Source organism: Suricata suricatta, chromosome 8, assembly GCF_006229205.1.
Source record: "Suricata suricatta isolate VVHF042 chromosome 8, meerkat_22Aug2017_6uvM2_HiC, whole genome shotgun sequence".
Lineage (NCBI taxonomy): Eukaryota > Metazoa > Chordata > Mammalia > Carnivora > Herpestidae > Suricata > Suricata suricatta.
In genome coordinates, this window is record NC_043707.1 from 135,084,262 (window position 1) to 135,111,855 (window position 27,594).

The window sequence follows — 27,594 nt, forward strand, 5'->3', positions numbered from 1 at the left end:
AGCACCTCACAGAGCCGTGCGGCCACCGCCCTCCGCTCTCCCCTGGACCGGAAGCCCCGGCGCTTCTCTCCGCCTGCACGCACCTCCCGGCGCACACGGGCCCGGGCTGAGGGGTGTCGTGCGTGTTGTCTGCCGCTCTGGGCTTTGCCCCTCCTGATCACCCAGTTTTCGGGGAAATTAGAAAATTACGCCACTTATGCCACTGTCTTCTCAGTGCCCTCAGGGACTTCTGACCAAAGTCAGAGGGACTTTCAAATACAGCGTTCCTCTGCTAGTCCCCCGGAAACCTGCCGTGCCTTAAGAGCCGGGTGAAATAGAAATCGCTTTCTGAAGGAGCTTATGTTACAAACTTGTCTTAAATAGAGAAGCTAAAATTAAGGTATTACCTGCCTCAAAAGCGACTTGCCGTGCCTTTCCTTCATTTGAAAAGGTTTCATGTGATATATATGCACATACGTATGCATTGTGCACACGTGATAGGCGTGTGCAGAGTGTCAGAGGTTTGGATTTTTTTTCTGTAATAAACTCATGCAAGAGCAGCTGCTTTTCGATGGGGAATATTCTTCGGTAATTTCTTCATTATTGTGATATTTCCGGTCTGTTTAGCTTTCATCGGGTCAGATTTTTAGAATGTGTAAATTGGTCAAGCTTATTTAGAAATATATTTTTGAAAACACGAGGAGCCTAGGTGGCTCACTGGGTTGAGCGTGCAGCTGTGGCTCAGGTCATGATCTCATGGTTCATGAGTTTGAGTCTCTCTTCGGGCTCTGCTGACAGCTTCTTTTCTCCTGCTCTCTCTCTCTCTCTCTCTCTGCCCTCTCCCCCATTCATGCCTGTGTGTATTTACTCACTCTCTCTCAAAAATGAATAAACATTAAAAAAATTTTTTTTAAGAAATAAAAACAGTATCCCACTCCATCTCTTTCTCTGCCTGTCTTTGTTCTCAAGTACCTGCCTCTTCCTCTGAAGCCAAAGACCAGAGAAGGCCAGACCAGAGGCACCTTGGAGACTGCCAGGAGCACTTCTCCTCGGCGGTGGGGGGTGGGGAGTGGGGGGTGCTCACTAATGAGGGGGAAGGAACACAGTTTAATTAACACACCCTCTGAGCTGTATGCTCACGTTTATTTAGATTATCATCTTTGAATTAGAAAAGGAAATACATGAGCTCCAGCATGGCTTATTCTGCAGTGGGAGGTGATTTTCGTTTGGATCCGGAAATGACATGGATTTTGATGGGCTGAGCCCGCTCAGTGGGAGGCTGTCCAGCCTGTGGATACCAGAATCTTCTGCTGTCAGACTATTGGCAGAAGAGAGCCGGGCCCTGTCACGTGAGGAATGGGCACCTCCCCCTGGTCTGGAACGTCCTGGGGTGATGGTGGTGCTTTGGCCCTGTTGGGCAGGATGTGGGTGAGTGAGATGTATTTCGTTGTTAGAGGTGTAAGAAACCTTTTCTGGAAGATACCGGTCCTTATGGGTGACCTGCTCTCCGAACCCGGCTGTTCTGCTTCCATGGTCTCTGGATGTGAGGGCAGGGCCACCTTTCATGCTCTGGTTTTTCCCCTGGCCCCTCAGGTCTGTGACGAGGAGTGGCATCACTACGTCCTCAACGTGGAATTCCCAAGCGTGACTCTCTATGTGGATGGCGTTACTCACGAGCCCTTCTCTGTGACCGAAGATTACCCGCTTCACCCATCCAAGATCGAAACCCAGCTCGTGGTTGGGGCCTGCTGGCAAGGTAGCGGTCATCACCGCCCCTCCCCGGTGCCGGGGACTCAGCCCTGCCGCCTCCGTAACCTTGGTGGTGGAAGCAGGCTCGTCTCTGTGGTCTCTGTGTCCTCCTGTTGCCTCCGTCTCTGTGCTCCTTCTCCGGGGTGTGGCCATCCTGGGGACACTCCTGGCACCATACTCAGGGATGTCACTTTGTTCCTTCTCCAGGGCATGGCCATCCTGGGGACACCGATGACACCATACTCGGGGATGTCACTTAGGTTTGTCCTAGGCCCGCAGCAGCTGGCACCTTCCCCGGGCACCTGGGAGGAAGCGCTGCTCGGAGGGAGAGTACAAGTGGGGGACTGTGATCAAGTCATCTGTTCATTGAAAAGTTCACAAAGACAAAGGGGCCGCAGCTGACCATCAGGCACGAAACTGGGCATGTACTTTGACCCAGACAACCCTTCCAGGATGCTTAGTGCTGGATAGCCTGGCAGGAGCACCTTCCACAGGGCCGTGCTTGCAGGGACTCCAAGGGAGTCCTCGGAGGTGGGAGGGGGTAGGACCACAGTACCGTTTACTCGTACTTTCTAACTGACAGGCCATGTGCCCATAACTTCCCCTAACAGTAAGTCTGTGGGGATGGAGCAGTTTTTATCCCCATTTTATAACCAAAGAAACTGAGGCTCAGAGCCCAGGGTCACCCTGCCTGGTTAATCCTGGGGTCTGGATTTGAAACCATAAAGCCGGCGCATATAGGACCTGTGGCCTGACGCGGACCCCTTCCCAGGGTCATTTCTTACTGATCTGTGAAGTACAGCACCTAGGATTTCACAGGTGGCCAATCACATTGGAAGAGAGTTCTAGCAGCAGCAGGTGGATCTCTTGACATGGTGATACCTGTCTGCTTTACTGACAGGTGGAGAGAAAGCTCTAGCAGCAGCTCAGCGACTGCTCTAATTTGAAAGTCGTGACGGGCTTGGTGACACCTGCCGCAGCAGAGCAGGCCGGGGCAGTAGCTGTGCCGATGCCGCTGTTCTGTAGTCAGCGTTTAGACCCAGGGCAGAGGCTGAACTTCACAACAAGTTAGTGGAAGTAAGCACATAATTGTTCCTGTGCAAGGTCATGGGCTCCTCAGTCTGCCCTCACGCCACCCCGCACACTTGGTGGGCTCACCATCGCTGCTACGCAGACCTTGTGACTATTCTTTTCTCCCTGTGGACACACAGCACCTTGAGGTGGGTGCGGAATATACAGGATAGCCCAGTGCCCACGACAGCGCTGCTTTAATTTTAGAGACTCTACTTTCATCATTTTCTGGAGATCCTTGTAAATTAATAAGATTAAGACCACGCTTCAGAGCAAACGTCTTTAGCCAATTCCCAGATTTCATTTCGGGGACGGTTCATCCATGAGAAAGTAGAACTTGAGACCCAGGAATGAGGAACAAATTACCAGGGACAGAGAAATTTTTTAGTTGCTGAGTCTTTACATTTCGGGCTAGAGTTGCTTCCCAAATTAAACAATAATTTGAGTTGTTTTAAAAATAAGAATAAAAACACGAGCGCAAACCTGAGAGCTTCGCTGCGCGGGTTGAAGGAAAGCCCCGTGCTCTGCGCGGGCTCCTGCCTCCTGCTGGCGCCACAGCGTCTCTCTCCCGGGCTTCGCACGATCCTCCGCCGGGAAAACGCCGGAATTCCCAAACCGGACGCGGGGTTTGTAGAATGGAGTTCTCCCGGAGGAAGGTCTCCTTCCTTCAGCAGATGAGAAACCACAGTCCGGACAGATTCACGGGAGAGGGCCCGTGCTGTGGGCGGCAGCCTCACCCTCATTGGCTGAAATGTCATTCTTTTTTTGTTTTTTTTAAACGTTTACTCATTTTTGAGAAACAGAGCCTGACGCGGAGCTCGAACTCACGAACCGTGAGACCATGACCTGAGCCGAAATCGGATGCTTACCCAACTGAGCCCCCCAGGCACCCCTGGAATGTCATCCCTAACGGTGCTCTGGAGGCATCCAGGGGGATCATGGGAGTGCAGCCGCGCCCCCCGCGCCCCCCGCCCCCCTATGCTGCAGCATAGGATGTGCCGTGGGCTGTGGAGTGCTCCCACGACGTGATCTGGAGAGTGGAGGTTCTGTGCTCGGTCCCTGGGTGTGTCCTCCCTGGCCCGGCGTCACTGTCAGGACACTGGCCCGGGGCCTGTAAGAGGGTCAGTGGTTAGAGGCCACAGGCCCCCCCCCCCCCCGCCGGTTATCTATTAATCCGGGTGAGTTTCTTAACCTCTGACTCCCCCTTGCTGTTCAGAAAGAATGGATAACAACACCCTCATTTCTCTGTCACTTAGGGATTCACGTCTAGACCAAAGTAAGCTCATTGTGAGCTCACAAAAACTACATACTTTTACATGTTCACCGTATGCACACCAGGCTTTGGGTGCTTACTCGCGCTGTCCCCTCCGTGTTTGGGAGAAGAGCATGGGGGCCCGGGGCTTGGCACCCCTGGTGTCTGGCACAGCACTGCCCCACCCAGTAGCACCAGCTGGGGATCAGGAGTTCGATGGACGAGCTTTTGTTCACCTGATTTTGAAGTCAGCCCGTGATTAGGCAAGGTGGACGTGGACGACAGGATGGGGGCGAAGACGGGAAGCAGGGGGCGGGGACTTCTGCCGCAAAGGTCAATGATCCAGGACGAGCTTGCTTCCCCGGGGGAGGGAGGGAAGATGTCCCCAAGAGGGACAAGGCAGGAATTCTTCCCTGTGTGTTTTATATTTGGCAGCTTTTTGAGACTAATTTTCAGATTCCAATGTGAAGAGCCTAACCTCTTGGTCCTTTTCTATTGTCTTTGTCTTGCTTTCCTACAGAGTATCCAGCATTTGAAAATGACAATGAGACCGAGCCTGTGCCTATGCCCTCTGCAGGTTGCTGGATCTTTCCCTACGGTTCACTCTTGTGTTTCATTTAAAGACATCAGTTCATTCCACATTTCGCATGAAATGCCCAAGTTGCATTTTGGTCCCAGACCCCTTTTGAGCTGCTGCTTTGCATTACGCCCCCTCCTGCCACACTGCTTCATGCCTGTTGTGACTACAGTTGAAGTGAGGCGCGCGCGCACGCGCACACACACACACACACACACACACACACACACATACACATCTGTCTCAAATTTTACCCTGAATCCACCCCATGAGGCTCCCTGCTAAAATCTCACCGGCCACATCAGGGAGGCCACCGCCCAGTGCCCCCGCAGCTGAACTGGGAGACAGGAAGAGACTCGTTTCTAGATACTCTGTCCTGACCAATACTAAATTTTAAACATAGGTTTCTTAGAAATCTCAGGCCCTGGTGATGGCTCAGTGTCTTATGTCCTATCAGGAATGAGACGTGCTCTGGGCGTTGGTTGTCTTCATCATTTTATGAGAATAAGCTGCCTTGTTTTTTTCAGGGGTAGGTGTGCACGCAAGCGAAGAGGGGCAGAGAGGGGGAGAGAATCCCAAGCAGGCTCTAAGCTGCCCACACAGAGCCCGATGCATGGGGCTCAGTCTCACGACCCTGGGATCAAACTGAGCGAGCCACCCAGGTGCCCTGAGAATCAGCTGCTTTTCACCTGCTTCGGGCTCTTGGCTCTAGTCTGACGAGGACCACCTTCTGGGAGTCTGTTTTCCTCGTAACACCATCAGTTCCCAGTTCCCCCAAGGACAGCTCCCGCGGGGCTCAACCAGGTAGCACAGGAGGCCTCTTAGGTACAGGCTGGGGTAGTAAGCGCCCCTTTTATCTTTCTAGTCCTGTTCCTGTGGGTTCGTTCCCAAGTTTGTATGTACCCGCAACTGTGCTCAGTTAGAAAAAGCAACCCAGAGCATGACCCAGCCGATTGAGAAGGCAGTGAGTGGTCCAGAAGGCTGCTGGGAAATGTCACCTGTGCACCAGGCTGATGGGTGCAGTGTAGGCCACCTTTTCCAGGGAGTGGCCACTGTGTGGGACACTCGTGGGACCTCTTGGCTTCCGGGCTTTGGGTGAGAGACCCCCACACCTCTTCTCTCCAGGCCATGTGCATGATCATAAACGACTTAATTTCTCCATTGCGCTTCCATATAGATTGCGAGGCTAACGGGATTGGGTACGAACTAACCCGCATGTCCCTCCATCCAGCCGCCACCACCGGTAACACTGCACTGCGAAGGGAAGCAGGGGCCCTGGCCGCACGCCTGACTGCCTGCTCTGTCCCCCCATGTTCCCAAGGTGGCGACCTGCACATGACGCAGTTTTTCCGGGGTAATCTGGCTGGCCTGACCGTCCGTTCTGGGAAACTGGCAGACAAGAAGGTGATTGACTGTCTGTACACCTGCAAGGAGGGGCTGGACCTGCAGGCCCCGGAGGACGGCGGGGGCGTGAAGGTAACGCGGGCGGCCACTTGCGCGGCGCTCACCGCTTCCTCGGGCACAGGGATGCGGGCTGTTGGCAGAGGCTCGATTCGTGATCCGTCTGGACCTGTTTTTACTCACAGAGACGCCAGACGTGTGGGGGTGTTTCCCCGGCTCTCCCGGCACCCGCAGTGTCCCACAGTTCAGTTCACCTTCGACGCTGCGTGGCTCCGCGGGGGAGGCTCAGGCCCGAGGGGCTGCCCCGCTGCAGAGGCCAGCGGGTGGTGTCAGGCCCTCGGGTTAGCCACACTTCCGTCCAGCTTGGCCATGAAGTCGGGGGTCCTCATAATCCCCCCTTCTTTTCAGTCTCTGTAATTTGCTTCAACTACTCAGAAAGCATGTCACTTACCAGTGCTGCTCTCTTTAAAGACTGCAGCCCAGGAACAACCCAGTGGAGTTGATGGAGTTGATGCGGAAGGCAGGGGAGTGGGGAGGGGAGGGAGCTACCCACTTGCTCCAGGAGCGCCTCCCTCCACACAGTGGAAGCTCCCAAACCTGGTCCTTCGGGGTCTTTAAGGAGCTCCTGTTACGTTAGGCACCGCTGATTAAATCATTGGCCAGAGGTCAGGGTTGGGTGTGAATGTGCCAGCCCTGTAGTCACACGGCTGGTTCTTGGGGCCGCCCCGGCCGGCTCCATCCTGAAGCCCTCGGCCACCCAGAGTCTGCCCGGTAGTACGGACCCTGGTGTGCTTGGAAAAAGCTTACTACGAGTAACAAAAGGTGCTCTTCTCACTTGGGAAATATTTAGGGGCTCTGTGCCAAAAACTCGGGACAGATAGCGAAGATATATATTAAGATTTTATTTATTTTAGCACACACATGAATGGGGGCGCAGAGAGAGAGAATCGCAAGCAGGCTCCGTGCTGTCAGGGCAGAGCCCAGTGCAGGGCTTGAACTCACTAGCTGTGAGATCGTGACCTGAGCTGAAATCAAGGGTCAGATGCTCAACAATTGAGCCACCCAGGAACCCCTAAGATGTATTATTGCTTTTTAATGTTTATTTATTTTTGAGACAGAGAGAGTGCAAGCCGGTGAGGGGCAGAGAGAGAGAGGGAGACAGACTCTGAAACGCTCTAGGCTCCGCGCTGTCAGCACAGAGCCCAACGCGGGGGCTCAAACCCATGAACCGTGAGATCGTGACCTGAGCTGAAATCAGAAGCTTAACTGACTGAGCCACCCAGGCGCCCCGGATTTAATTTTTTAAGTAATCTCTGTACCCATCATGGAGTTCAAACTCACGACCCCAAGACCAAGAGTACATCACAGATAACGTTTGCTCTGTGGGAATTTACCCTTGAAGAAGAGGGTCTCGTCACTGCCAATTCTATGTCCCTTCCCCCTCCAGGTCGCTGATTCAGATCAATCCCAAGCTAACATTGCCAGAGGGTTTGTGCTTTCGGCTTCTTGCAATCAGAGCCCCTTTTCTCGCCCCTCTCTGGTATGATTTCAGATCCATACCAACCCCAGTCAGTTGGCACTGACCTTGGAGGGAGACGATATTGGGGAGCTGGATAAAGCCATGCAGCACATTGCCTACCTCAACTCTCGGCAGTTCCCCACCCCTGGGATCCGAAGACTAAAAATCACCAGCACGGTCAAGTAGGTGCTGAGTTTTAACTATCAACCTGCTTCTGCTCATGACTCTTGAGAAGAAAATGTGTGTATTGAGGTTTTTAAGATAAGCCAGCCTCCCGTCTGTGAAGACCGGGGGCTGTTGCTTTCTCCCAGAGGGTTTGACGGGTTTACCAGCGTGTTGGAGGCCCGTTTCCAGACGGCCGCGGCGGCTGGCCCCCCAGGGGCTCTGGAATCCTGCCTGCTGCACCCTCCATGTGCCATTGCGGGGAGCCTGCAAAACTGCTTCTCCAAGCCCTGACCCTGGCCTTCTCCGTCCCTTGCTGGCAGGTGTTTTAATGAGGCTGCCTGCATCTCGGTGCCCCCGGTGGATGGTTACGTGATGGTGCTGCAGCCCGAGGAGCCCAAGGTCAGCCTGAGCGGGGTCCACCATTTTGCTCGCGCAGCCTCAGAATTCGAAAGCCCGGAAGGGGTTTTCCTTTTCCCTGAGCTTCGGATCATCAGCACCATCACGAGAGAAGTGGAGCCTGAAGGGGAAGGGGACGAGGACCCCACAGGTAACCGCTCTCCTGCCTGGGATGGTCGCCGTCACCCTGGCTCGAACGGGTGGGGGGGGAAGCTGAAACCCCGCTGCTGCTGCTGCTGGCTTGCTGGCTGCTTTTGTTCTGGGAGTTTGAGAGATTTGGATGTCTTAATGCTATTCTTGGGACGGCTTCTGGAACCTGACCCCTGGGTGAGAGCTCGTTGTGCCCTGTGGAAACGCACTGGAGAGGCCCTGCCTCCTCGTGCAGCGGGACATCCGCATCGGGGATGCCCTTGGGGAGGCTGGGGGGATTCGGGCCAGTTGCAGGGGGTGCTGACGTTCCTGCTTGGGGGGCAGGAGCCCCTGTTGTGGGGCCTGTCCGGGGCGCCAGTCTTCCCAGACACATCAGCCACCCACTTTCTTGGAAGGGAGTCTCCTGTGCCTCTGTCATCGATTCTTCAAAGGGCTCTGTGAACTCGAGGGGGGCCAGCAGGCCACCTGGTGCGGCCGCCATCCTCGGGCTCCATAGCCTCTGCCATCTGTAGTCGCTTTGTCCTTGCAGTTCAAGAGTCGCTCGTGTCCGAGGAGATCGTGCATGACCTGGATACCTGCGAGGTCACGGTGGACGGGGAGGACCTGAACCCCGCCCAGGAGAGCCTGGAGGTGGACATGGCCCGCCTGCAGCAGAAGGGCATCACAGTGAGCGGCTCCGACCTGGGCATGGTCTTCACAGGTGAGCACGGGCCGCAGCACCGCCTCCCGCCGTCCCCCAACTCTCGGGGCCGTGGCGGCGGCGGGGAAGGAGAAGCCCCCCGGGATCGGTGTGGGCTGCACGCGCTGTCCCGGCAGGAAGGGAAGTCGGGCACACGGTGGCACACGCCCCAGAGAGGGACAGATGTGCCCAAGCACTTGCATTTCTCCCGCACAGCTGGAAAGCCAGAATGTGCGCTCGTGTGGTCCAGCGGCCCCTGTTGCTGAGCGCAGCCTGCCCTGACCCTGGCCTTGACCCCAGCCACCAGGCAGTCTTCTACCCTTCTCCCCATAGGTGTGGACACCATGGCCAACTACGAGGAGGTCCTGCGCCTCCTCCGCTATCGGAACTGGCACACCAGGTCCCTGCTTGACCGGAAGTTCAAGCTCGTCTGCTCAGAGCTCAATGGCCGCTATGTCAGCAACGAGTTTCAGGTGGAGGTGAGCGCAGGGCCCACGTTAAGGGGGCCGGCAGTGGGTGCTTGGGTGCCCGTGTGTGGCCCTGAGGCTTGCAGGCACCATTTTTAGAGCGTCCGTGTGGCAGCTGTGGGGCACGACCCAGGCGCGCCAGCCTTTCCCAGCCTGCAGGTTTGGGGGGGCTGGGGTGCGTCTGATGCGCCCTCGTCCCGGAGGCCTGAGTGGCCTTTGGAGGGAAGTGGTCAAGAGCTAGAGGCAGCCAATACCTCAGGAGTAGGGCCACGGTGGTTTGTTGAGATTTGACAGTTTTTCAAAGAGCAGTTCCCAGACGCCCAAAGAGTCTGCATGCTGGGACCGGCCCAGGGGGGAGGGGCGGGGGGGGGGAGTCCAGGCATGGGGTCCAGCCCAGGGGGAGGGGCCCAGGCATGGGGGCCGGCCCGGGGGGAGGGGTGCTGTGCTGTCTTCAGAGCCTGGTAGTAGGGACTCAGGGCATGGTGGTCAGAGGGTGCTCCCCCCAGTCGGAAGCCTTCCACAGGCCTGGACTGCAGCCCTTTAACCACTCACGGCTTCCGTGGTCTGGAGAGACGGGCCCGGAGCTCCTCTCCGCCGTCAGGTGTCTGCACGGCGCTGAAGTCGCCCCGCGGAGGACTCGACGCGGGTTGTTGAAGCCGAAGCGAAGCGGATTTGAAAGGAAGCAGATGGCTAGGATTTGTGCTCTTCGAGGTGGCTTTGGTCTGCGGGAAGAGCAGGGGCACCGGCTGTGCCCGAGCTTCTCAGGTGGCCTGTGGTGAGGGACAGTCGCAGCGGTTGCGCTGTTCTTTTGTGGATAGGTTCCTCTATGAAACAGCTAAAGGGAATGATCAGAACGGCGCCGTGTTTCCTGGATGTGTGAAAATGACAGTTGGTTGCCCGGCATCCGGGGCGGACCCTCGACTTGTTTCTGTTCTTTTCTCATCTGCCAACCAGGGCCGGTCCAGGGTTTTCTCTGCGTAGCGCCGGGCCTGTTAGCTCCTGACCTGCGTTTCCGTGTGTCGGACACGTTCAGGCCGCCTGTGTGTCTCTCTGCAGGTGAACGTCATCCACACGGCCAGCCCCATGGAGCACGCCAGCCACATGGCCGCCCAGCCGCAGTTTGTCCACCCGGAGCGCCATGCCTTCGTCGACCTCTCGGGTCACAACCTGGCCAGCCCCCGCCCGTTCGCAGGTAGGCCTGCGGGCCAGCGGCTGGCTCAGCTCTGGGCGGGGAGGGGCCCCATCCCCCTTCTGCCGAGAGCCGGGCCGCGGGCCTCTGCCGCTCTGCGCCGCCCGAGAGGGAGGGACTAAAGCACCACAGGGCAGGAAGTGGCCGGACGCGGGCTTGAAACCTGTGCCGAGTGTGCCCTCACATCTCTTCGAGTTTTCCCGGATCAGATGCCGCGTCAGTGTGCATGCGTGTGTGTGCGCGTGCGTGTCTGCGGAGGCCGGGGTCACAGGCCCAGCCCCACTCTGGGCCGGGTCACACCGCTCCCGCTCCTCTCTCTGCAGCCGTCCCCAGCACGGCCACTGTTGTCATTGTGGTGTGCGTCAGCTTCCTGGTTTTCATGGTCATCCTGGGGGTGTTCCGGATCCGGGCTGCCCACCAGCGGGCCCTGCGGGGCCAGGACGCGGGGAAGGACAGCGAGATGGACTGGGACGACTCCGCCCTGACCATCACCGTGAACCCCATGGAGGTAGGTGCGGCCGGGCGGCCCCGGAGCAGCCATGTGGCCCGGGGCGTCTCCACGTTTCTGTGGCCTGCATGCCACGTGATGCACTGCCGACTCCGTGAGGGGCAGCGGGGTAAACTGAGGCTCGGAGACGCCTCATTCAAGCTCGCGCCGCCCAGCCGGGCTAGAAACGCGTTCTCTGTGCGTGACAGCCCCATGGGTGGTGACCAGAGCCGTGCTTCCCCTTTGGTCTCGGATGAGGTGACCTGTCAGGCGCCCCCCTCATCTGCGGCTCCCAGAGGGTGAACGGCCCTGGACGCTAGGGCTGGGCGCCGGGACTCACTCGCCGTCTCTGTGTCAGACGTACGAGGACCAGCACAGCAGCGAGGAGGAGGAGGAAGAGGAAGAGGAGGAGGAGAGCGAGGCCGGGGAGGAGGAAGACGACATTACCAGCGCCGAGTCAGAGAGCAGCGAGGAGGAGGAGGGGGAGCACGGCGATCAGCAGAGCGCGAACCGGCAGCAGCAGCTGGAATGGGACGACTCCACCCTGAGCTACTGAGCCCCCGCCGCCCCCCGCCCGCCTCGGAGACTCTGCTGCCCCAGCCCCCGGGGTCCACGGTGTACAAAGTCATTCCGGCCAGCAGGTCTGCAGACCCTCCCCACCGCTGACCACCCGCCTGTGCTCGGTGTCGTCCCCGCCCCCTGCCCAGCTCGCTCTGCGTGGCCCCCTTGCGCCTCTGGAAAAGCTGCGATCCCTGGACTCACTGACCAAGGGTTAAAATTGCTCCCTCCCGCCTCGTAATCCTTTCTTCTTCTTTTTTTTTAAAAGTCTTTATTTTTTCCAAACTAGTGCATGTATAAAATGCAGAATGGGGGTTAATATGTAGATGATGAACTGACTTTTTAATATTTTGTAAATAAATTGGGATTCCTCGTGTCCTCCGTGCTAGTGTAACCCAGGCCTGGCATGCAAAGTGAAGCGTGAACCACAGGAGACCCCGTGGGCTCCAGCCCCACCCCCACCCCCGCTCGGCCCCCGCTCAGCGCACACCCTCGGTGGGTGGCCAGGCAGTTCAGGGGCTCAGCGGTGGGGGGCCGGATCGGGACCCCTCTCTGGAAGCCGGAAACGGCCAGGTTTTTTTCCTTTGGGATTCTACCCCTTTCTAATCTGGCAGAGGGGAGAGGGAGCCGGAGTCCCTGGCCTCTTTCACACACTCCGATGACCAGCAGCTCCTTGCACAGGAAGCTGGACTCCTCGTGTGCAGCCTCGGGTTCCTGCCTCCTCCATGTCCGACGCCCTGCCAGTGAGCGCGCACTGATGGCACAAAGCGTCCGGCCGCTTGATGTGCAGACAGAACCAGCCTGCGTGGCCCCGGACTCAGAGCGTCCGAGGACAGAAGCGCTCTGGCCCCAAAGGCCGAGCGCTGGCTTTTCCCCCAACAGCCCCAGAGGCAAACCCCACTCCCCAGGAGAGCATGGCCCTGCTGCTCTTGGCGTGTGGGGGGTGGAAAAGGAGAGGACAAGTCGTGAGCTCAAACCCCGACAGCACTTTGTTTTTAATTTACATGTAAAATTTTAGATTTCTAAACCTGGGGGAAAATAATTTTGAATACTGTTCTGTGATCATAACTGCTAGTTCCGAGGACACCGCGGCCGTCCCGCGTCGTGTGTGGCCGCCCCTCCTGTCGCTGTAGCTGCTCTGTGTAGACAATGGTAGATGCTAAGGCGGACTCTGTGCGGTGTCACTTGGCAGATGTGTATATTGATGAGGTCAGAACGTGTGGCCGCTACAATAAAGTGCTGGCTCTGACTCCAGTGGGAGCGCGCGCTGCGTCTCGTCCTGGCTTTGTTCTAGTCCTGCGTCCTCCGTCCTCCGTCCGGTCTGTGAGCTGCGAACACCGCTCTTCTTTCAGTAGGCTGCTCCCCCTCACGTGAGGGCTTTGCAGAGCGCCCCCTGTCGGTTGTGTTGAACTCCCCCTCCCCATACAGAAGCATGAGAAGACTAAGAAAAAAAACAAAAACAGAAAACAGTCTCCTCGCCAAGCACCCAGGCCGTGTGCCGGAGCCAGAACGCCAGGAAGCACACAGACGCATGTCAATAAATAACATTTAGACGTACACTCGACCTTTCCTATTTCCAGGCTGGCAAGGTGGGCCGGTGACCTCAACGCTTAGTTGGGACGGGAGTGTGGTCGGCGGCGGTCTGTGGGTGGCACTCACCGCGTGTGGACCGCGCCACGTGCCTGCTCGAGGGGCCTCTAACACCCAAGTGTCACCCATGGGCTTCTAGAAGCCCAGATTCCTAGGCCCCTGTCCAGAGCTGGCCTCAGAAGGCTGGGAGAGGCCTAGGAACCTGGTGCTTCCAGAGCCCCTCCGACCCCCGCTAAGGCTAAGCCGGAACTGCTTCAGGCTAAGTAAGTACCGTCGGAGAGAGACTCCACCACGGACCTCACTCAGCTTTCTGGTACCTGATTCCTCAGAGGAGGGAGTTATGGAGATCAGGTCCTGCCTTCCTTAAAACCTGCTTTTACAAGGCAGATCAGAGCTAACTGCACAAAGTACTCTGACCTGCTTTTGCCTGGATCCATGACAGGCTGAGCTAATTCAAGCTTAGAGCTTTTGAACGTCCGGAGGACCAGCATATAGAAGACTTGATGGGGGCTGAGGCCGTGCAGAGCTGGAGTTTCCGTAAGCAGTTTGGCTGTTTTTTTCTTCTTTACCCGCAAACAAAACCACTTCACGGCAGAGAGGAGGGATTTCCCGTACCCAAGAGTCACTTTAAAAGTGGAAAGCAAGCATCCCTGATTCTAGAGGGTACCCAGACTTCCTCTGGGCGCTGCCCCGCGCTCAGCCCGTGGAGAGCACAGAGGTGGAGGGGCTGGGAGCCTGGGAGGAAGGCAGGCTTCCCGGTGGGGAGAGCGGTCTTTGCCGGGTCCCGAGTCACCAGCTGGAAGACTTGAGGTTACGGTCCTTCGCGAGACGCAGCCTCCGCAGGGCCTGACTTGGCGTCTTCTCGGCGAAGCCCAGGGCTCTGGCTGAGGACGGCCCTCCCCTGCACAAAGGATGCATTTCCATTTATGGCTGTCGAGTTCCTGAAACATTTCAAGTCATAAATAAATAACCAGTGTAAACAGAAGGCAGTCATGTAGGTTCTGTCCCGCGGGGAGCGGTCCGGGCTCTCGGGACCCCGGAAGACGGCTGCGGGCGCCTGGCTCCCAGGGCCCCGGGGGCCCCGCAGGAGCTGCTATTGCCGGTTGTCCTTGGACACGTTGTGCGCCAGCCAGTTCACTTTGGTCTTCCAGCTCTCACGGAGGGCTTCGTTAAACTTCACTCGGAAGTGCTTCAGCGCCTCCTCCTCGGTCTTTCCCAGCGCCAGCGAGTCCTGAGGCAGAGTCATCAAAGCCGTGAGCTCAAGTCCGGCGACCCCTCCGTCCCGACCGCTGTCCGTTCCCTCCTGAAGGACCGTGGAAAGGGAATCCGGGGGCCACCGACCCCTCCCCGGGGGAAGAGCTCTTTGTTCCCAACCCAGGACGGGCCTCCTGACCCGCCCTCAGAGTCAGATGCCAGCCCCAGCCAGGAAGCCATCACCCCAAAGCCCCCGGGCTGGACAGGGGCTCGCCTCCTGCAGTGGACATTAACCCTGGGGGGAGGGGAGGACAGGAGGGGGCAGCCTCGTCTGCGTGAACTGGGGGCACCAACTCTCCGACCCCCAGCTTCTCCCAGACTGAAAAGACACAGGAAGGAAAAGCATTTTTCAACGTAGAGGGAACGTATCTAATTCAGCCGTCTTGTACAAGTGAAACCACCCAGCGGTGGACCAAGGGAGGTCCCGACACCCCTGCGACGGCACAGGGTTGACCCCGCCAGCCTCTCCCCCCACCCCCCTGCTGCGGCATGAAGGACCCACACCGGGACCCGAGCTCAGGGCCCCCCAGGCCGCCATGCTCAGAGGCAGAGGCCTCGAGGGAGCTGGGGGCTGCCCGGTCTGCCTGGCAGGGCCCGCCCCTGGTATCTACCTTGAGATACTGGATGTCCTTGGAGCAGCTGAGCTCAGGCAGGCCGGCAGCGCGCATCAGGGCAAAGAGGTGAAGGAACAGCGGCCCGTGGCGCCGCAGGATGGTGTAGGCTCGCTCGCAGTAGCCACGGAATCTGTGCAGGGGTGAGGGGGGTGGAGGCAGGGCTCTGGGTTCTCACGGCCATTTCCACCCAGCTCTCGCCCTGGAAACAACCCCCATTCCCTCTGACCCCGCCCCCCCCAGCCCAGCCCCTTCACACAGGACCCGGCCCTGTGCCGGCCCAGGGCCCCGAGTACCCTCACCTTTCAAATTTCTCACTGTTACTCGTTTTCCCCTGCTGGATCACGTGCACAAAGTCGTACGTGAGGATGAAAGGGACTCGCTCACGGTTGATTCCAAACTTGGTCTTGAAATTCCCCAGGAAGTGGCCAAAATCAATGTGGAACAGCTAAGTAAAGGGAAGGAGAAGCCAGCATCAGAGAGGAGGGTGTGGTGGTCGGGGCGGGGTGGGGGGCTGGGAGAAGGACAGGTGCCCACGTGGCCCCTACCTGCCCGTTCTCGCGGATCATGATGTTGTCGCTGTGCCGGTCCCCGATGCCCAGCACATAAGTGGCCACACAGTAGCCAGCGCAGGAGAGGGTAAACTCCTCAATGGCTCGATCCAAGGCCTCCCTGTGTGGGTGGGTGGGTGGGTGGGTGGGGAGGGGGATTAAAAACCACAGCCATGCCATTTTGCAGCAGCTTCTGCCAAGAGGTCGGGTCTACGTCCCCTCTCCTTGAATCTGGCCTTATGACTTGCTGGGACCAATGGGTGCCTGGCTTGGACTCCTCCCAGAGCCTAGGCCTTAAAACGCCTTGTAGCTCTTGAACCTACCTATTGCCACGGAAGGACGCCAAGGCTGGTCTACCCACTGAGGGGAGACCACATGGAGACACGTGACTGGGGGCCACGGTTGTTTTACATGCCTAAGATGAGCGTGGTCGTTACACAGCAATAGCTGACTGGTCCTTGGGGGAAGAGAAACCTGACCCCCGCCAACACCAAGCAGACCTGGTCCTCAGCTGAGCCAGGAAGTCATGGAGACCATTGCGGGCCCTTCTCCTCACCTTTGACTCTTACACTGCTCGTTTTGGAAAGCGGTTTGTCCCTAGGGCCCAGGACCTACCCAGGATTCTTGGACTTGAGCCAGTTGAGCAGGGCATCCTTGTTGAAGGCAGCTGTGGCTGCCATGTTGCTTTTGTTCAGCTGGATGTTGGCGATGGTGTCTGAGTGCAGCACCACCTCAATGAGGCCTGTGCGGTCCCCGGTGGAGAGGCAGCCATAGGGGGTCATCCTAGCCGGGGAGGGGGGGGGGCGCAGGGAAATGCCATGGTCAAGGGCTGTCCCTGGGGCAGCATGCACCACCCCCCGCCCCAGCCAGAGGAGCTCAGGACAGCCAAAACAGCCACAGGAGGTGCTAGTGGGGTTGCCGAAAGGGAGGAGAAAGGTGCTAGGGAGGCTCCCTAGGCTTCCCTGGAACTCCAGAGGAAGGCTCCTTGGAGAGGTCAACACCAGCACCCAAGATGCAGAGAGAAAAAGGGGCGCCTGGGCGCTCAGTCGGTTAAGTGTCCGACTTTGGCTCAGGTCATGATCTTGCAGTTTGTGAGTTTGAGCCCCACGTTGGGCTCTGTGTTGACAGCTCAGGGCCTGGAGCCTGCCTCGGATTCTGTGTCTCCTTCTCTCTCTGCCCCTCCTTGCTCATGCTCTCTCTCTCTCTCTCTCTCTCTCAAAACTAAACATTAAAAAAAAAAAATTTAAAGAGGTGCCTGGGTGGCTCAGTCGGTTAAGCGGCCAACTTCAGCTCAAGTCATGATCTCACGGTTCATGGGTTCGAGCCCCACATCGGGGTCTGTGCTGACAGCTCAGAGCCTGGAACCTGCTTCAAATTCTGTGTCTCCCTCTCTCTCTGCACCTTCCCCACTCATGCTCTGTTTCTGTCTCAATAATAAAAACATTTTTTTTTAATTAAAAAAAAAAAAAGATGCAGAGAAGAAAAGTCAGCACCTCAGCTGAGCTCATGTTTGCCCAGAGAGAAATCCAGGTTGTTTGGAATAAGATGTCACTGCTTCCCAAGACAGGGCGGGAAGCCAGGGAGTGTGGGGCAAAGGAAACAGTGGGGTAAGACTGATGCCAAGCGCCAGGCCCGGCCGTGGGCACCCTCACTCTGTGCCCTCCTCACCTCCCTCGGCCCTGACTTGAACCTGGTCTCTGCTCTTAGAACAGCCCCTTTGCCACTTGAGGTGTGGGTGTTGGCTTAGACAGAGGACACCTCCGAGGGGGCGGGGTCCTAGGCACGGAGCAAGTCCACGCGGAGGACGGGAAGGCCTCACCTCAGGTCCAGCCCCTCCTGCTTCCACAGAACATCCATGAGCTGGATCATCTGCAGAGTCAGCATGTCCTGGCGGAGGTCTGTGCGGCCGGCCCCCGGAAGGAAAAGCATGAGCTTCTGGTGGGCTGCCAACTCGCGCCCGGGCCCCGCAGTCCCAGGACCCCATCTCCTCGGCCCGCCCGCCCTTTCCCCGAGAGGGGGCAGCACAGCACGTGTCCGGGGCCAGCCTGCTCACCGTCCCCGTTCTTAAAGATGATGCCGACGCTGCCGTCACCGCCCGCCTCCTCGTTGCTGTACATCAGCCACAGGGGCTTCATCTTGGAGTCCATGAAGGTGCACTGCTCCACGCTGCGGGCCAGAAAGCAGTCGGCAGGGGCCCTCCGGAGGGGCGTCTGGCGGGGCAGAGGGAGGAGGCCCTGGACCGGGCTCGGGGCTCACCAGACTTCAGCCAGCAGGGTGCTGGGGTCCAGCGGGGACTGCAGGTTGGAGAGGGCCTCCATGTAGGTCTCCTGGCGCATGCACAGGTGCATCAGCTCCTTGGTCTGGGGCTTAGTGGTCTTCTGGGAGCTCACCTTGACAAAGTCGTTCAGGGCCTTCAGTTTGCTCAGCGCCTCCCCCTGGCGGGGGGAGAGAGAACAGCAGGGTAGCGTGGGCAGCGCGGTGGGGGCAGGCTGCGAGCGTCTGACCAGACTGGGGGCTCCGGAGGCGCCGACCCTGCCCACAGAGCCCGGCCCAGGCCAGGGACTCCGGGCCAAGCCTCACCTGCTTCATCAGCACCTTCATGTGGTGGGTGCTGCCCCTGCAGTAGGCTTCCATGATGAGGCCAAAGCGCAGGGCCACGGACGGCACGTGCATCTCCGAGCTGGGGGAAGGAAGGGACGGCTGAGTGGCTCCGGGGTGGGGGTTGGGGGACAAGGTGGTAACCCTAGGCCGCCAGGCCAGGGGCCCCTGCCTCCCCAGGGCCGCTGGGTCCAGTACCGGAGGTGCCAGAAAAGGAAGTGGCCGATCTTGCGATTGGACAGGGCCCGGTCCAGCAGGAACTTGGTCAGCTCGCAGTCCAGGTAGGACTCGTACTTGAGGACCTGCACCAGCTGCAGCAGGTACTGGAAAAGCTCGTCGTCCCTGCGGAGGAGGGAGGCCGGCCTCGCCTGAGCAGACCCCAGGCAAGGCTCAGTCCTCAGGGATAAACGCCGCCCTTCCGAGGAGGAGCGGCAGGGAGCCCGCGGGACTCACGTCAGTTTCCGCAGAGACTTGATGGCGAAGGAGCCCACATGGCGGTCGGGGAAGCTGAAGTCCAGCAGCTCCAGGGCGCTCAGGACGGGCAGGTCCGGCCAGGAGCACAGCAGGTAGAGCATCTGCGGACACAGGGCGGTCAAGGTGCGGCTGCGCAGGAGGTCGAGGTCTGGGCTGCAGCGGAGATGCCGCCCCCTGCCCCGCCCCCCCGCCGCCCACCTGGGCCACGTCCTCGTGCTTGTTCCACTTGGTGACGAGCAGCAGGCGGGCCAGCGCCTCGGGAAAGCGCTCCTGAACCTCGTGCCGCATCTTCCACACCAGGTCCTTCTCGTGCTCGTACAGCTCCCCGGACCCCCGCCGCTCCAGGATTTCCCGCAGCTGCAGCTGCTGAGGGGTGCGGGCCGGGTGAGCTGCGGCCGGGCCAGGCGCCCCACCGCCCGTGGCCCCCAGCTCACCTCCTCCTCACTGAAGCGCCCGTGCTCCCCGTGCCGCCCCAGCTCCAGAATCTGCAACGAGCGAGCGGGCCCCGTCTCAGCGGAGCCCCCCGACCCGGGCCAGCCCTGGGTGGGGGGGCCCAGGGACAGGCAATGTCAACGCCCTCTGTACTGGGAGCTGTCCTGTGCACAGCACCCCCGGCCTCCATCCGCCAAATGCCAGGAGCATCTCTCCCAGTAGCTATGACAACCCAAAATGTCTTTGGACATGGCCCCAAGTCCCCTGGGGAACAAAGTGGCCCTGACTGAGAACCACTGCTCTAAATCAGGTTAGGGTTCTGGAGAATCAAGGAGGTCCCCCAATGTGTGTGGTGACCAAGCCCCGGCCCCGGGCCACTTGGGGGGATGGCGGAGTGGGGGCAGGGCACACCATGTTCTGGGGAGCCCCAGAGGCAGGGTCAAGAAAGGTCATCTTTAGCCCCGCAGCCTCTGGGCAGGGCGGGTCCCCAGCCCGGTTGGTGAGGGGGCTGACCTTGTCCAGGGCTGGGTAGTATACAGGGTAGGGGGACACCTCAGGGAGGCAGATGACTAGGGCAGCAGCGCTCTCCGTGTTGGGGTTACTCCGCACTGTTCCCGCGGGGTTCAGCAGCTCCCCCTTCTCGTCTGGACACGGGGATGGATGGGAGTTGCGCGAGGAATGCCACCAGCTGGGAGCCCACGCCCCCGGGCCGCTCCCTCCCGCCGGGACGGACCTGGCGCAGACGGCCACATGTACAGGCAGCATTCACCAGTCTTGAGCTGGTCCTTGTAGTCAAACAGCATGAGGTTGGCCCAGGCGATGGGGCAGTCCTGGGAAAGGCCATGGGCAGGTCAGGGCCAGAGCCCAAGAGCTTCCATTTGCTCATCTGCAGGATGGGCGTAGCCTCCAGGCCAAGCTTCCCCGCCCTCCCCCAGACTCCCTGCGAGGAAGCCAGCAAGGTCAGTCACCTCCTGACTCCTTTCCGCTCCCAGATGCATCCCTGCTCCTGGCTTCTCCAGAAACCCCCAAATGAACCACCGGGGCCCCAGAAGGCTGGCCAGCTCAGCTACGGATCAGCGTGGCTCAGTGACCAGTCACATCCTGGGCCCTGGTGACTCAGGGCCCAGCCACCATGCCTTCCCTGCTGGCTGCTGACTCAGGCCACTCTGCTCTCTGTGAGGACAGTGCGTTCGTCCTCCTACCCAAGGGAGCTGCCGCCAGGCTCCCACCAGGACACAGGGCTCAGGCCCAGATGTCCCGAGTGCCCCTGCTCACGAGCCCCAGAACCCAGAGCCATCGCACAGCAGGGGTGGTGGGGAGGGTGGGTCAGCCAGCCCACCTGGGACTGTCCCCAAGCTGCGTGTGCTCTGAGTGGCTAAGGGGGAAGGACCTGCAGCCGGTGGCTCCCGGAGGCCAGGCCCCAGCGACCCGCCAGCCGCACCCACCGCCTTCTTGGACTTCTTCTTGGTGGAGCGAGCCTTCTTGGCCTTCTCTATCACGGCATAAAGTGCGAAGCAGAGCCGAGCCATGCGAGGCAGGTCACAGACGTTGATGTCAAACTCCAGCCGCTGCTTCCACACGGGCTCTGAGCACACGCTCACCTCCGAGCTGGACACCGTCTTGCACAGCGTCTCGTTGCCATGGAAAAGCCCAGCCTGCACCACCAGCTGGGGAAGGTGCAGGTGCGGGTGACAGGTGGCAGAGGCCCAGGCTCTCCCCGCACCCAGGTTCTCCCCCCACCACTGAGGGCTCAGAGCTCCCAAAATGTGTTTCACACGGGTCTGAATCCCACTTTCCACGTGGAAGAAAGTGGCACAGAAGACAGGTAGCCAAAGGCTTGAGGGGTTCAGGGGGCCACGGGGTGAAGGGAAGGGCACCAAGGGCTGCTCAGGGGCTCGCCATGACTCTGTGGGACCCCAGAGCATGTCACTTCCCTGCTCTGGACCTCAGTTTCCCCACTGGGGCTTGGGAACTCCAGGGGCCCTTCTAACTCTGATACCCCAGAGCCTCCTCCACGGCTCAGAGCTGCAGGAGCCGCACGAGGAGGGGGTGTTTGATGGCACCTGAGCAGCCCGCTTTGCTCTACCCTGACAGCCCTCCAGCCCAGCCAGAAAGCCGCTTCGATCCGGTGCTCCAGGATCCCATCCGGGAGCCCCAGACATGCCCTGCTTATGAAATGACCCCAACAAAATTGTTTCCCAAACAGACTCAACCTCTGCGGACCCTGGTGTAATGTCCAGCAAAGGGGACAATAAAATAGGCACCTCACAATGTCCTCGCCCGAGGACTGAGGGAGGTGGCGTGTGTGAACCGCCCAGAAGTGGGCTTGGTCCCCAGGGGTCCAGGCACGTGCTGCACACACCTCTCAAGTGTCCCCAGGGCCCAGCCGGAGCCGCTCCTCTTCGGCACCTGTCCCCTCCCAGACTCTACTTCCCACATCCCTGGGCCGGGCCGGGCGAGTCAAATACCCAGAACTCACTGGGCCTGGTTTCTACGAATTAGCCTCTCTGGCCGGCCAGCCAGCTCCCTCCCCTCTTCCTGTTTTGAAGCGGCTCACAACCACTCCAGGCAGGGATGCTGGGTAATGTGGTCAGGTGGCTTTCATGTGACCCCCCCCTTCTTCCTCCACCACCCCTCTAGACCACAGCCACCTTGTTTGTGCAGAAAACATTCCCTCCTCCCCCCGGGGAGCCCCCTACCTTCATCCGCTCATCGGCATTCACTTTGCTGCCCTGGATCAGCTCCACGCAGAAAGGCTGCTCCAGGGACCACAGGGACAGGGAAGAAGGCTGGGGCGGGGAGGGGGGAGAGCGGGGCTGTCAAAGCAGAGGAATCCAGGGGAAGCTCCGGTGGCCGTTGCCCCTGACCCCCGGTGAGGCCTGTGGCCACCCGGGGGTGGGCCGGTTTGTAGCAAGGCTCAAGTACCCACTCCCAGTACCACCCTTTGCCAGAAAACCTGCCCCGAGGATGCCCCAGGACCCCTGGCCCTGCCTCTCTCTCCAGTGCTGAGGGCAGGAGAGCATGAGAAGGGCAGCGTGGGAGCCAGGAAACCCAGGGCAGCCCCCCACCCCCACCCAGCCCTCGGGCGTTGCTCTGGCTGGCCACACTCAAGGCCCAGCTATCAACCCTGACCAACTGGGGAGCTGAGATGAGGGGCCCCTGCCGGCAGCCCGCGGCTCGGCCCGAGGCTCTGGGGCCGGACAACAGGTGGGAGGAAGGGACGGAGGGGAGGGTAACGGAAGGCTTGGGCTCACCTTCTTCATGGGAATGGGGGGCGGTTTGGTGCGTGGTTTTTGGACTTGGGGGGCAGGGTTGCTCTGCTCCTCCCGCATGGCCAGGATGGAGGAAGAGTGCACCATGGTCAGGTGGGGGGTCAGCCCGCTGTGCAGGCAGCTGCAGATGTACTGAGACGGGGGTGGGGGGGCAGAGAGTGAGCGCTGGGGGTGGGGGACAGCCCCAATCATCCCCCCGCCCCCACACCCCACCCCTGACCCGGGAGGATGGGAACCCGCCTACCCAGGCCTTCCAGGCCCCTCCCAAGGACTCTTTTAGCCCCGCCCACTGCCTTAAGGCGGAGCCCTCCTCGGGCTCCTGAGGCGGGGCAAGCCCAGCAAGGGGACTCTCCCGCCGGGACCCCCAAAAGTTTGGCTCGTTGTGTTCGAGAGAGGCCCGAGGCCGGGCTCTGCTCCCTACCCGGGCCCCGGCCCGGGAGCCCAGGGCCCCTCCCGGCCCGGCCCTCACCTGGAACTGGCACAGGGGGTAGCTGCCATACAGGTACTCGTGCTTCCCGTTCACCTGCAGCGTGTAGTCCTCGGGCCGCTCCAGCAGAGGCTGCCGGAACACCGTGGCCTTCTTCCGGAGGGCACAGGCCATCAGTGCCAGGGGCACATCCTTGCTGGACACCTGGAAGGTGAAGCTCTCCTGGGGGGAGGGGAAGGAGGGAGGGTCAGCTCTCCACCCTTGCGGGGGCGGGGATGCACATGGGCTCTGGGGATGCAGAGGGTGGGGTCGCCCATTTGTAATAGGGGCCCTCCCCCCACCCTCCAGCACCAGCTCCACGAGGGCAGAGTCTGATGCAGTCACGCGGCTGACACCCAGGAAATGTTTATTGAATGAATGAATGAATGAATGAATGGACCAGTGGCCAAGACCATTTGGTCATTCTGCCTCCCATCCGACTCGCCTGGTGGACCATGTGGCTGAGCCCTCGCATGCATGGATGCCCCACAAGTACCACCGGGCGCCACTGGGAGGAGAGTGGGTTTGGGGCGGTGGGGGGCAGGCTGGGAAGTCTCACGGGAAAGCAGCCCCGGGGACGCAGCGGCCTGGATGCAGCAAACGGGCTACTGCGTCCCCGGCAGGAGCCGCGGGCTCACCTCGCTGCCCTCAAACTTGACGTTGACCAGGAGGGCCCGGTTGGGGACGCGCAGGGTGCCGGCGCCCCAGCTCCGGGCCGAGGGCTCCAGCTGCAGGGGGAAGCTGTACTGCAGCCAGGCCTCCCAGCCCAGCTGCTGCCGGCGCGCGGCCGCCTCCTCGCAGAACTGGCGCATCTTGGTGCGAAAGTCGTTCACCTCGGGGTCCCGCAAGGAGTCGAACTCGTGGAGGCCTGGATAGGTGGGGAGGCGGGGTCAGCCAGGGGGCGGGGCCGGGGCGGGCCCACAAGAGGGCGGGCAGGGGCATGACCGGGAGGGCCCGATGGCCCACCGCCCACGGGGCACCTTTGCCGATGAGGAGGCTGATCTGTGAGTTGACAAGCTTCTTCACCCTGTCACCCTCTCGGGCCACCAGGCGCAGCACCGGCAGGAAGGGCTGGATGTCACACAGCCGCCGCTGCTCATCCTCCAGCTCCTGCTGCTCCGCGGTCTGGTTGACGCAGGTGAACACGTAGGCCTCGGGGTCGCTGAGCATGTGGAAGAGTGGCTCATACTGCGCACGGTGCCACAACACCTGAGGGACAGTGGCCGGTCAGCCCCTCCCGTCCAAGGCGAGCGGGGCCTCAGGGAGCCGGGTGGTGGCTGGAGGCTGACCCCAGTCCGGGTGTCCCCCCACCCCCTGCACGACCCTGCCCTGCTTGAGCACTGACCACAGGGGTCACCATCACTGCTCTTCTGTGGAAAGTGCCTGGTGTTCGCTAAAACCCTGACCACAGTCTCCCCTGTGTGTTGCTCTTGAGAGTCGGCCGGCCAGAAGGGACCTCCAGCTAACAGTCCTGGGGCTCATCACCCTGATTTCTAAATGTTGGCAACTAATTTGGAAAAGGTGTACGGAGAGCCATAAAACCCTCCATGGGCTGCGGGCAGCTAAGACCTTCCGTATGTGCCCTGTGGGCAAGGTGTCCCCAGGGACCCTGGGAGGGCCATCCAACAGTCAAGCTTCACTGCAAAGGTGTTCACCACCGAGTCCGAGAGAAGACGGAAAAGGAGAGAAACGCCCTATTTTTGTCCCACGGGGAACAGATCATTATGGCCCATCCGCACAAAGGGACAGAACAGGGCATGATCCAGAATCTAGGGCCTGCCTGCAGGAACGGAAACAGAAGATCCCAAGGCACAGGTGAGTGGGGGGGGGGGGTACTCCTAGGTATAAAGCAGCAGACCTAATTCAAGCCCATTCCCATACAAACAACTCTAATAGGGGCGCCTGGTGGCTCCATCCGTTAAGTGTCCACCTCATGATTTCGGGGCAGGTCATGATCTCACAGTAGTCATTTCGAGTCCCAGGTTGGGCTCTGTGCTGGGTGTGGAGCCTACTTAAGACTCTCTCTCTCTCTCTCTCTCTCTCTCTCTGTGTCCTCTCCAGAGCTCGTGCTCTCTCTCTCTCTCTCAAAAAAACAAACAAAACAAAATCCACAACTCTAATAAACATAGTAATTAATATAGATCAGGATTTGACAAAACTAACTGATTTGCAGGCAAACCTGGTCGGCTCCCAAGTTATTAGGGGAGAGCCACGCCCACTCATTTACATACCGTCTGAGGCCGCTCTGGCCTTCCCTTGGCAGAGTTGAGTGTTTGCAACAAATATCAGACGGCCAGCAAAGCCTAGGATATTTACTATCTGGCGTCTGGTATAAACAAAAGTATGAAGACATTGAAGTGAAACCGGGTGTGTGCAGCGCCCCACGTGTTTGGGATTTCGGCAGCGCTGGAATTGTGGCACTTGCACGCCTGGTTCAGAAAAATAAGATGACCCTTCAAGTGGAATTTCCATAAAGTTAATCACATGAAAAAGATGTTGTAATGTTAACTCAGAAACAAAAAAGATCTCAAAGTCCCTAATCAGAATTGTCACAAAAAACAACACTCCACGGACAAGAAAACAGGAAGCGGCCAAAGGGTTAAGTGTGGTTGTCTCATAATGGCTGGATCACAGGTAACTTTTTTCCTTTCTCTATTTTTTTTCCTGTTTTCCTAAATCAATATGTCCATATTACTTTTGAAACAGAAAAAAAAAATTTTTTTTAAAGAACCTCCCAGGGGGCGCCTGGGTGGCTCAGTCGGTTGAGCGTTCGACTTCGGCTCAGGTCATGATCTCACGGTTCGTGGGTTCGAGCCCTGCGTCGGGCTCTGTCTTCAGATTCTGTGTCTCCCGCTCTCTCTACCCCTCCCCACTCATGCTGTCTCTCTCTGTCTCAAAATAAAACATTTTAAAAAAGAAAGAAAGAACCTCCCAGGAAGGGGGACTAAGAAACAAAACCAAACAAAAATTCCAAGACGGTCCCTTTGCTTCTTTTTTTTGTTCAACTCCCAAGTATAGCTTTTAACACTCTGAGCTGAGGTCTTGCTCTCTGGCGTGACCCGTTAAATCCCACACTTCGTAAGTGGGATAAGCCCTTTGAAAGATCACAAGACAACATCTACCAAATGCTTTCCAGATGTCTAACCCTTTGACTCAGTAATCCACCCGGATAATTATTCAACAAAACTAAAAACTATTTCCAAAGATGATGTTTACTGCGATGACAGCTCTGGAGAGAGAAGACAGATAAGACTCTTTTAAGTGGCGTGGACGGGGCGTGGTTCCAAAGCCAATGGCGCGGTCCTGGACAGAAGGCCCCCATGGGAACCATGCCCTCAAGCTCTCACTGGAATCTAGTGAGTGTTATTGTGCGCTGATAAAGAAGGAATTCAAAATGCTGAATTCAAAATGCTAGCTGGGTGCTCACTATGAGCGCTTATTTATTGTTATTTTTTAAATTAAAAAAAATTTTTTAATGTTATTTAATTATTTTTGAGAGACAGAGAGACAGCACAAACTGGGGAGGGTCAGAGAGAGAGAGAGGGAGACACAGAATCTGAAGACAGGTTCCAGGCTCTGAGCTGTCAGTACAGAGCCCGACGTGGGGCTTGAACCCACGAACCGTGAGATCATGACCTGAGCTGAAGCCCGACGCTTAACCGACTGAGCTACCCAGGCACCCCATATTTATTATTATTTTTAATGCTTATTCATTTTATGGGAGAGACAGAGCAGCAGTGGGAGAGGGGCAGAGAGAGGAGACAGAATCCGAAGCAGGCTCCAGGCTCCAAGCTGTCAGCACAGAGCCCGAGGTGGGCCTTGAAACCACAGACTGCAAGATAGTGACTTGAGCCAAAGTCAGACGCTTAACTGACTGAGCCACCCAGGCACCCCCCTAACTATAAGCTTTTAAATAATTCTTAGATATTATTTATCTTTTAAGATTTGTATTGTAGGACCTCAAATCTAAGCCAGAGAATCTGTCTTTCCCCCTCATTCCAAGCTCTAAGGTCAGGGGAGGGGCAGAAAGAGAAGGAGACACAGACTCTGAAGCAGGCTCCAGGCTCTGAGCTGTCAGCACAGAGCCCGATGTGGGGCTTGAACCCACAGACTGTGAGATCGTGACCTAAGCTGAAGTCAGACGCTTAACTGACTGAGCCCCTGTGCCCGGAATCGTACCTTCTTGATGGTGCTGAGGTTGGCATTTCGGGACACAGGGAAGTTCAGATAGACCCCTGTGGGCAGCAGGAAGTCAACGGCCACACTCTGATTCTCCTCCTTGGTCCAGAATTCCATGGGGCAGTCAACCCCCGGGGGCATCCTGCTTTTTCACTTCGAAGACACAGGTTGTCCTGAAAAGGAAGAGAAGGCAAAATGAGCCACCACAAGGGTGCTGGATGAATCCTTTGAAAGGACCCTTTGGAAAATAGAACGTCAGGCCCTTTGGCAGTGGGATGTTCAGGAAGAAGTCCCTCCTGTGGGCACCCAAGGTTCCCCTCCCCCTGGACCTCATCCTGCCCGGGGTGGCTTGTGGCTCCTACTGTTCCCAGACCCCATCTCATCTATCATTACAGGAGGGCACTCACTCTGTCTGCATCCCTCACCACAGGGGCCCAAATCTAAGACACCAGTAGACCCGTTTCAAATCATTCTTTTCTCAGGAACACGTGCCCAAGTGGGAGACCCGTCCAAAGCCACCAGCTGGCA

General features: G+C 58.6%; 2 protein-coding genes across 6 annotated transcripts in view; one reads left to right on the plus strand and one right to left on the minus strand.

Annotated features, from left to right (window-relative positions):
- The window catches only part of CLSTN1 (calsyntenin 1), a 43,385-nt gene extending 30,481 nt beyond the window's left edge, over nucleotides 1–12,904 (plus strand). The window contains exons 10-19 of the mRNA XM_029945918.1: nucleotides 1,573–1,735; nucleotides 4,572–4,628; nucleotides 5,950–6,104; nucleotides 7,582–7,730; nucleotides 8,034–8,260; nucleotides 8,789–8,959; nucleotides 9,272–9,417; nucleotides 10,462–10,597; nucleotides 10,918–11,102; nucleotides 11,440–12,904. Of these exons, the coding sequence (XP_029801778.1) occupies nucleotides 1,573–1,735; nucleotides 4,572–4,628; nucleotides 5,950–6,104; nucleotides 7,582–7,730; nucleotides 8,034–8,260; nucleotides 8,789–8,959; nucleotides 9,272–9,417; nucleotides 10,462–10,597; nucleotides 10,918–11,102; nucleotides 11,440–11,637 (1,587 nt within the window). The 3' untranslated portion in view covers nucleotides 11,638–12,904. The remainder of the gene's footprint in view (nucleotides 1–1,572; nucleotides 1,736–4,571; nucleotides 4,629–5,949; nucleotides 6,105–7,581; nucleotides 7,731–8,033; nucleotides 8,261–8,788; nucleotides 8,960–9,271; nucleotides 9,418–10,461; nucleotides 10,598–10,917; nucleotides 11,103–11,439) is intronic.
- Nucleotides 12,606–27,594, minus strand: part of PIK3CD (phosphatidylinositol-4,5-bisphosphate 3-kinase catalytic subunit delta) — a 48,589-nt gene continuing 33,600 nt past the window's right edge. For 2 of the 5 annotated variants that reach the window (XM_029947227.1, XM_029947226.1), the window contains exons 3-24: nucleotides 27,067–27,239; nucleotides 23,868–24,096; nucleotides 23,526–23,755; nucleotides 22,891–23,070; nucleotides 22,404–22,553; nucleotides 21,849–21,938; nucleotides 20,595–20,816; nucleotides 19,883–19,979; nucleotides 19,663–19,793; nucleotides 19,152–19,256; nucleotides 18,916–19,083; nucleotides 18,697–18,818; nucleotides 18,442–18,585; nucleotides 18,226–18,325; nucleotides 17,902–18,080; nucleotides 17,699–17,811; nucleotides 17,465–17,543; nucleotides 16,261–16,428; nucleotides 15,643–15,766; nucleotides 15,397–15,542; nucleotides 15,095–15,227; nucleotides 12,606–14,460 (exon numbers count right to left, since the gene is read on the minus strand). In XM_029947227.1, coding sequence (XP_029803087.1) covers nucleotides 14,323–14,460; nucleotides 15,095–15,227; nucleotides 15,397–15,542; nucleotides 15,643–15,766; nucleotides 16,261–16,428; nucleotides 17,465–17,543; nucleotides 17,699–17,811; nucleotides 17,902–18,080; nucleotides 18,226–18,325; nucleotides 18,442–18,585; nucleotides 18,697–18,818; nucleotides 18,916–19,083; nucleotides 19,152–19,256; nucleotides 19,663–19,793; nucleotides 19,883–19,979; nucleotides 20,595–20,816; nucleotides 21,849–21,938; nucleotides 22,404–22,553; nucleotides 22,891–23,070; nucleotides 23,526–23,755; nucleotides 23,868–24,096; nucleotides 27,067–27,207 — 3,189 coding nt within the window. In that variant the 5' untranslated portion in view covers nucleotides 27,208–27,239 and the 3' untranslated portion in view covers nucleotides 12,606–14,322. The remainder of the gene's footprint in view (nucleotides 14,461–15,094; nucleotides 15,228–15,396; nucleotides 15,543–15,642; nucleotides 15,767–16,260; nucleotides 16,429–17,464; nucleotides 17,544–17,698; nucleotides 17,812–17,901; nucleotides 18,081–18,225; nucleotides 18,326–18,441; nucleotides 18,586–18,696; nucleotides 18,819–18,915; nucleotides 19,084–19,151; nucleotides 19,257–19,662; nucleotides 19,794–19,882; nucleotides 19,980–20,594; nucleotides 20,817–21,848; nucleotides 21,939–22,403; nucleotides 22,554–22,890; nucleotides 23,071–23,525; nucleotides 23,756–23,867; nucleotides 24,097–27,066; nucleotides 27,240–27,594) is intronic. The other 3 variants (XM_029947230.1, XM_029947229.1, XM_029947228.1) reach the window with 3 other exon arrangements.